The sequence below is a fragment of the Natator depressus genome, chromosome 3 (assembly GCF_965152275.1).
Source record: "Natator depressus isolate rNatDep1 chromosome 3, rNatDep2.hap1, whole genome shotgun sequence".
In the NCBI taxonomy this organism is placed as follows: Eukaryota; Metazoa; Chordata; order Testudines; family Cheloniidae; genus Natator; species Natator depressus.
In genome coordinates this window covers 146,536,947-146,545,227 of record NC_134236.1, presented here as the reverse complement: position 1 = coordinate 146,545,227, position 8,281 = coordinate 146,536,947, and the positions used below count along the sequence as shown (strand labels likewise).

General features: G+C 40.5%; 1 protein-coding gene across 1 annotated transcript in view; it reads right to left on the bottom strand.

The window, feature by feature from the left end:
* Positions 1–362: 362 nt before the first annotated feature.
* Positions 363–8,281, bottom strand: part of LOC141985152 (visual pigment-like receptor peropsin) — a 47,893-nt gene continuing 39,974 nt past the window's right edge. The window contains exons 4-6 of the mRNA XM_074948995.1: positions 5,909–6,013; positions 3,845–4,068; positions 363–2,117 (exon numbers count right to left, since the gene is read on the bottom strand). Of these exons, the coding sequence (XP_074805096.1) occupies positions 1,674–2,117; positions 3,845–4,068; positions 5,909–6,013 (773 nt within the window). The 3' untranslated portion in view covers positions 363–1,673. The remainder of the gene's footprint in view (positions 2,118–3,844; positions 4,069–5,908; positions 6,014–8,281) is intronic.

Sequence of the window (8,281 nt, the reverse complement as noted above, 5' to 3'; positions counted from 1 at the left end):
TTAATTATTTATGATAATGAAATAGAAAAAAAGCCAAATTCTCAAAAATTTTCCACAAAAATGAATACGCTTTCAGTTCAGCTCTATGGCCATGAAAGAAATCATAGTTCACTGCCATTGCTTATAAAGTTTATTTGTTTTTAAGTTCAAATCAGATCAAAATCTCAAACCAAATATACTAATGGAGGAAATTAAGGTGGATTTTTTTTTATAACTTTTCCAAGAACCACATATGGATAAGCATACTTCTGCAAAACAAATACAATGTTTATGTACTTGGACACTCAGATTCCAGAGATTCATAATGAGTAATGTGGTTTGCAAACCATTAATTATTTATCCTGTTTAACGATGGAACAAACAAATGCCAGTAAATGCAGGCAGGTACAATGTTTGAGAGGGAACGTGTCTACTGTAAACATGCTGATACATTTTTTTGGTGGAAGCCTGTGAACAAGAATAGCCCCTAAGGAGGAGAAAAATGGACATGCCTCTTTGTTTTCATTTTCCAAAACAAACCTGACAGAACAGGCAGATTCTGCCAATAGCAAGAAAAATAAACCTCACAGCTTTTCTATTTAAATCACTGCCTTGTCCTACTGTTTTGTAGAGTAGCTATTTCTAGCTAGTAGTTGGCAGTTTTGTATCCCTGGGCAGATATACGGCCTGCCCTGAGAAGAGTCAATAAAGGTTGGGTTTTGGTTTTGTTTTTTAAATAATTTTCAACCCATACTTTATTGGTACTCTTGTGAGAACAGCTTCTTGCTAGTTTCATTGCCCGTGCAACATCTCTTACTCAGATTTAATAGCCAAGTGAAAAGATCAGTTTGGAGATGTATGAAGAAAATTAAGGCCAACTTCCCTGAGTATGAATGTTACGATCATGCCCTCCTCATCCAAAAAATCAGGAAAGATTAATATAATGCAGCAAATAAACAAAGACAGGTGTGACACTGCCATTCATAGTTCAGCGAAGTACTAAAAGATGCCAGTACCACAAAGAGCTTGCCAACTAGCCCAGTGACATGGCTGCTACTGCACTCAGTCCTAGCTAGACTTCAGGACTCTTATTTCTACACCATCCCCACCCACTCATCCCTCTAGTTTGAATAGCCCAAGAGCATCATGGAGGTGACAGTGTTAGTCTCCCACAGAGAGCATGTGGCTTTTGCGCACCCTCTAGTGGCCAATCTTGGAACAGCATTATAGTGATCTTAGCAGACACTGACCTCCCTTTTGGCCTTTAACTAACGGCAGCATTGGGGAGCCAGAGGAATCGGATAAACCCGGGATTGTTAAAGGGTGGAAAAGGGTGGCAAAATGTGATCTGGGAAATGAAATCACCTAATTAATATAATTTGGATATGAAAGTATTAGTGATTTTGGCTAACCGATAAATTTTCTAAATAAAGTCTTTCATATGCAGTACTGTAGATCCAGAAAAATTCCCCCGGCACTAGATTTGATGCCCACTGCATTTGCTGAACTGCATTTTATAACCCATATATAATAAGAATGATATCTGCTTAGCACAGCCTGATTTGCTTTAAGTCGTACAGGAGTTAGTTCTATAGTAAGAGACAGATGGAATGGGAATTAGGGAGCTGCTCAGAAGTGGTGAGCTGAATCTGTTCTACTTGTACATACAGTGGATGTACATTGTACTTTCAGCCTTACAGTCTATCACATTCAATATTGGGGTTGGTAGATGCAGAATCAAAGGTACCAAAATACACTTCCCTGTTTTTAGGAGGTGGGGTGTTGGTTGGACTCCCTACCCCAGAATCAGGACTGGGTGCAGGCTGGACCTCCGCTGCATATTTCTCTTCTCTCTGAGAAGGAGAAGGCTCCTGCTTCTGCTTGAGGTTTTTGAAGTGTTTGAGCTTCACGGGGTCCTTAGTCTCCTTAGCACAATGCAGCAAGATGAAAATGTCCCTTCGGAATTTGGAGCTCATTCCAAAGTAGATAATGGGATTGTAGAAGCTAGCAGACTTGGCAAACAGACTGGCAAGGATGCTGGTTAGATTGGGCACAGAGTAGCCACAGGCAGACCACATCGAGATGACAGCATATGGAGACCATGCTATAATAAAGGCTGTGCAAATGACAATAGAAACCTAGGCGAGAGAATGAAAACATCTTTTATTTTCTTAAGACAATACTGTACATTGTATTACACTAAAGCAGCAGAGAGATGCAGTGTGGTTTGATGGCTAAGAAACACCTGGCTTGTATTCCCAGCTGTACCACTGACCTGCTCTGTGACCTTGGGCAAGTCATTTCATCTCTCTGTGCCTGTATTTTCCCTCTCACACTTCGTCTTAGATGGTGAGCAAGTTGCGGCAGGGACTGTCTGTTACTATATGTTTGTACAGAATCTAGCACATTTCTGATGTGGAAAATGTGATGATTGTCTGTTTTAGATAAGGAATTGAGCGTATGTCTTCATTGCCGTATGCTATTGTATATGATGGAAACCACTTCAGGTCAGGGGTGTACCTGCTAGTTCCTAGAACCCTCAGTTCTGCTAGTTCCAGCACCCTTGCACTAGGACACACTATGGGCTAGATTTTGCAACTTTTGCTCTTGTTCATTGGTACTTATTCATATATGCTGTCTGGCTTCGTTTGGACAGCTCAGATGGGTATTTCTCAGAAGCAATTCAAATATATAGAATTGGCTCCACTCTAAGTATTTACTGAGATAAAAATAGCTCAGGTCCTTTGTCGACCCCTGGTTTTCAGAAGTGCTGAGACTCTCACAATCCCAGCTGCGACATCAGCAGGAGTGATGGGTGATCGTCTCATCTGAAAATCAGGCTCTAGGCCAGCGGTGGGCAACCTGCGGCCTGTCAGGGTAATCCGCTGGCGGGCTGCCAGACGGTTTGTTTACATTTGCACAGCCGCCCGCAGCCCCCAGTGGCCGCAGTTCGCTGTTCCCAGCCAATGGGAGCGGCGGGAAGCGGCGGCCAGTGGTGGCCGCAGGTTGCCCACCGCAGCTCTAGCCCAGTATTTTCAAACATAACACCTAAAAAGTTTGACACCTGAGGCACTAAATAAATGCCCGGGTTTTTAGAAGCGTTTGGCAGAGAGCGTTCCCAATGAGTGCAATGGAGTAGCGGGTATTCGGCACATCTGAAAAGCAGGCTGCTTACGTGGGTCCTGAAATATAGATTTAGGTGCCTAACGATAACTTACGTTTGATTTTTTTTTTTTGCCACTTGTATTTTGAAAGAATTAGGATGAAGATGCAGGGAACATGAAATAAGAACGGTCAACTAAGGGCAGGAAAAAGAAACAGGAAGGGAGACTGGAAAGAGGACCATGCAGAAGAAAGATACATGGTAGAAGGACAGAGAGTGGGGGTTGGGAGGGTGGGGAGAAGTGAAGGAAATGTAGGATAAGACTCAAAAGGGAAAAGAAAAGAGTAGGAAGAAACAGGTTTTTATTATACCCGAGTTTAATAATGAATAGTGGGATTTTTAAAAGCACTCAGCTTTTACTAAATCTCCTATTAACTTTGATGGAACAGGAAGCAGCATTAAGCCAGTGATTAGCATTTTTAAGAATTCCACCATAAGTTTCTCTCTGCACAGTACTATCACTTCAGAAAAAGAAGAGGACACAATCTTTGATGATCCATAAATAAAGTACTTCAGTTATATATTCACCATATTTTTGACTGACTGCATGATTTTTTTTCATGTTCTGGTTTAATGTTCATTTGTGATCCAATTTGATAATAAGTCTTCAATTTCGTCATTGAACTCTAATGCTGTAGAAGAATGCAAAGTGCCCACTCTGTTTTCTTGTATACTACAGGTATACGAAGCACCTAGACATACCCGAGTGACATTTCGCTCCATTCGCCTCTGCCTATCTGTTGGATCACCCATTCCAGTTAGTGCATGGCTTAACTTGACAGTGTTGATGATAGACACGTATGAGAAGACCATGACAATCACAGGTAGAAAGAAACAGCAGATAAATATAGACACAATGTAGGACTTGTAGATTGTAGAGAAATTGGCTTTTGCCCAGTCTATCTCACAGGTGCCATACATGCGATCTAGAAAACAAAACAATGTGGTTAGCTTTTTTCCTTTTTAATATATTTGTCTTTAATAATCTTAAAGCATTTGATTTATAAATTTAAAACATATAGTTTTCTTCTTTTAGAAAGCAAAGGACCAAGTGATCATGGTGATTTAATGAATTATGACATAATGTTCTACAGACACAATTTTCCAAGACCTCATAGATTGCAACAAAATGTATTACAGGCTACTTGCCTCTGATTTAGATTTCCACTGCCTAGCCAGCATGAAGAAACCATTGCTAAGGGGGGACAGTAAAGGGTAATATTTTAATTCCCATTCTCAGAAAAATGGTTATTAATTCTGTAGGTTTGATACCATTGCAAGTTATGTTCTTCCATTTGCTATTACTTTCTACACAGTAACTTTTTCTAAGATCTTGGTACCAAACAGCATAATAAGAAGTTATTGTAACAAAGATAATCCACCAATCAATTAAAAAAGTCACGTTAACTAACAAATTACAAAATAAGAAATAGGAATAAAAAATATTGAATCTTTCAAAATAGAATGGAGAAAGCCACAAACATTCTATATAGAAAGGACTTCCACTTTAATGATACCGGAGGTGCAAAAATATTAATACAGCAAATGGCACAGATAATGGGAACACACCTGAAAAAAACTGAGATCAGACATAAATTGCAAACTAGAGCGTACAGTTATAAAGGGGCTACAGATGCTTAGATAATGGGCCAGATTCACATTTAGGTGCCTTAAGATGCAGGTAGGCACCTAGTGGGATTTCAGAAGTGCCTACGCAAGGCACTTAACAGGCAGGTCAATGGGAATTAGGCATCTAACCTGCTTGGGTGCTTTTGTATATCCCACTAGGCACTTATCTGCATCTTTAAGCACCTAAACGCCTTTGTAAATCTGGCCCCGTAACAAAATATTGAGTTTGACTCATAGCAATAGAGCCTGCCTATATATTTCACACTTGAACAAAGGTTGGACTGAAGGTTGCAAGGACTCCCCAAAATGAAATGAGCAGCAAGGTTTTCCATAGACTGTAAACAGTTTTAAAAAAATTAAGTCGGTTGACTGCTCAGACAATCATTGCAATCAAATACATCACAAATAAGCAAAAGCATGAACCAAAGTTTTAGCTGTTTACACAGTCAAGTATTTACAATCCCTGGAAAAGTTAAAGAGGTGAAACCTGCAAGATTCAGCAATGGAACTCATATTAGCATCAAATTACAAGACCTAATCAAAAATAACTCCTCTTAATTCTCCACAGCTGATGAAGTTTAAATGGGATGAATTAACTTTCAGAAGACAGGAACCAGAGATAAAAAATTAATTACTTACCTTGAGCTAAAAGACATTGGTCTTATCCATATTTAACATCAAAAAGTTCTGATGCACTTATCTGGATACATTCAGTAAGAACCTTGCAAACCAAAGGTGAAATCCTGGCTCTATTGAAATCAGTGGCAAAACTCCTATTGACTTCAGTGGGGCCAGAATTTCATCCCACAAGTAGATTGTATAGGGAAATATTGGAAAGGATGTATACACCTGGACAAAGTAGCACATAAGCAGTACTCTCATCCATGTAATGTAATATCACTAATTAGTAGAAGATGCAGAGAAAGTACCAGGCCCAAAACTGAGATCTGAGGTATACCCAGAGTACAATCATAAGCATTCCCTGGATAAATTGTTCTTTATGAATTATACTCCCAGCTCTACTGATAATCAGTCTGCTCTACAATAAACAGCAAGATAAGAGGGAAATCATCTTTGTTCTATTAAGAGCAAATGTGCCAATTGTGTCACTGTAGGAATGTATGAGAGGCCCTTTACCTGTATAACTGCCCCATCCAAGTATTGGAGCAACTGACCAGAAGAAAGCTGCTATCCAGATGAGAACCAGGGCCACAGTGATGCTGCTGTTGCTAATGCAATGTCCTGGAACATACAACACGGTGAGAAAATGGCACTTAACACACTGACCCTTTCCCGATTAAATCTATTCACATTGGACTACTGTAAAGACCAGGGAGGGATAATTAGGGGAATCTTGGTACTTGAGATAATTCCCAGACTAAAAAAATGTTTTTAAACTAAAGGTAAGTTTGAAAGTATAGATCAGTGACTTGAGTGTTCAAGATTTTGCAAGGACATTGGAGTTAGATGAAATTAGATTAGATTAAAAAGTGACAGATAAATTAGATATGAGACAATTCGGAAATTCAGTGTTAAAGCTACAAGAAACATATGAGCTTTGCAGTTTTGTAAACCTTTAAAAAGACAGGAAATTATAAGTTTAATTTAACACGAAAAAAGAAAAACAATGGAAAGAATGGAAATTCACTAGTATAGCATTCAAATAACTTTAAATCTGCCCCCACACTGGTAGCCAGAGGAAAACAAATCAGAAACTCAAACTACCTTATTCAGCCAGCATAACACTTTCAACTCATCCATGATCAGAGAAACCAGAATAACTTACTCTTAACCATACAGTGGTTGTGCCAGTTCCAGCCTTCTTTAAAGGGATATAAAGTCCACAGAAAAATACATCCTTTACCTGACTAGATTAGCAAAGTACTCTCCTCACTTTTCATTAAGATTCCATGTGCCATCACTTACACAAATATCATTAGGCCCAGGTGCTGCGGTCTGCACATGCAAACCTCTCAGTGCCAGACAACACATAGGAAAATTATTTTAACCTATTACATTTGAAAGAAATTTCTGCTTTCCAGACAATAGGTGTAGACAACTGTCTACATATATTTTGCTGAGGTTGTCTGGTTGTGACTTGTGATGGGATTTAGCCCAGAGTCCAGCCCACTCAAATACTGCAAGTGCCTTCTGGAATGACCCTTACATTTAACTCTCTGGCACAGGTATCTGAGATATGTATTTTAATAAAGTTATTGCTTTCCCCGTACTTACCACTTTTCCTACAGAATATGAGCCTCAGGCGTGTCAAAGGCAAAAGGCTTTTAGTTACTCACATTTCTAATGGTTTTAATTAACGAATTCCACTCTCTTCTCTTCTTTGTCCTTGATTCCCAAGCTGTTGATGCTGTCATTGGATGGGAGGGGTTCTGAATGATCCTACTTATTAAATACAGGAAATGTTTTCAGCCTGAGTCCCCCAAGTGCTCCACTGTGTCCTCCCTTACTCGCCCATGCCCTCCCCTGTCAGGGATAGTTGAGCGCAGTTTCCATAGTGCTCCCTGAGTATCTGGCCTGACTTCAGTGATAACAAACGTGCAGTTTCTGCTACGGTTTGGCTGCATCAATGGCCCTTGATAATGTTGCAGTCAGCAGCAGCAATAAAGGGATGGGAAAAGCCACGTGGGCCAAATTCTGATTTATACGGAGGCCCAGTATGCAGCAGTGTAAAGCGACCTTAAAGTGGGAGTAAATTGCATTTACACCCCATTACACTGCTGGAGTGGCATAAGGGGCCTTCGAGTAAATGAGAATCTGGCTTATACATATGTTTAATCTTCAATTGTGTAAGTATTCAAAGCAGGCTTTTTAAGTACCCTCTTCTAACCAGCAGAAGTTTTGGAAGCTTGGCTAAAATGTGTGCAGCCCTGCTCCCTGTGTCGATGCAATTAATTTGGTTCCCATGGGAGCAGTGGTGAGTTGCTGAAGAGGTAAAACTCTGAAAGAGGAAGATTTCTTCAGAGCACAGAGAGCTGTCCAAGACACTAGACTTCCTGCGGTTACTTAAGGCTAGATTCACAAAGGAACTCAGGCACCTTGGGCTAGATCCACAAAGATATTTAGACTCATAATTTCCACAGAAATCAATTACTTGGGCATGGGGTATTCTGGGGCAGGTTTTTCTCAATCTCTCCTGGGCACCAGAGACAGAATTATTCTCAGAGGTTAGGGCACTCACCAGGGATGTGAGCGACCCAGGTTCCAGTCCCTCTGTTCCAATGCCTATTTAATTGTTTATACACAGTGGAACAGCCTCAGCGGGCGAGATTGAGAAAGACCCCAGAATACCCCATAACCCAGTGGTTAGGGCACTCTCCTGAGGTGGGTGGGACACCAAAGTTCAAGTCCCTTCCCCACATTAGACAGAGGAGGGAATTGAACCCAGCTCTCCACATCCTGGGTGAGGGCCCTAACACCACTGGGCTAAAAGTTACAAAGGGGGCACTATCACATCCTCTGGCTGTTTTGTGTGGGTCTAGGTATATTCAG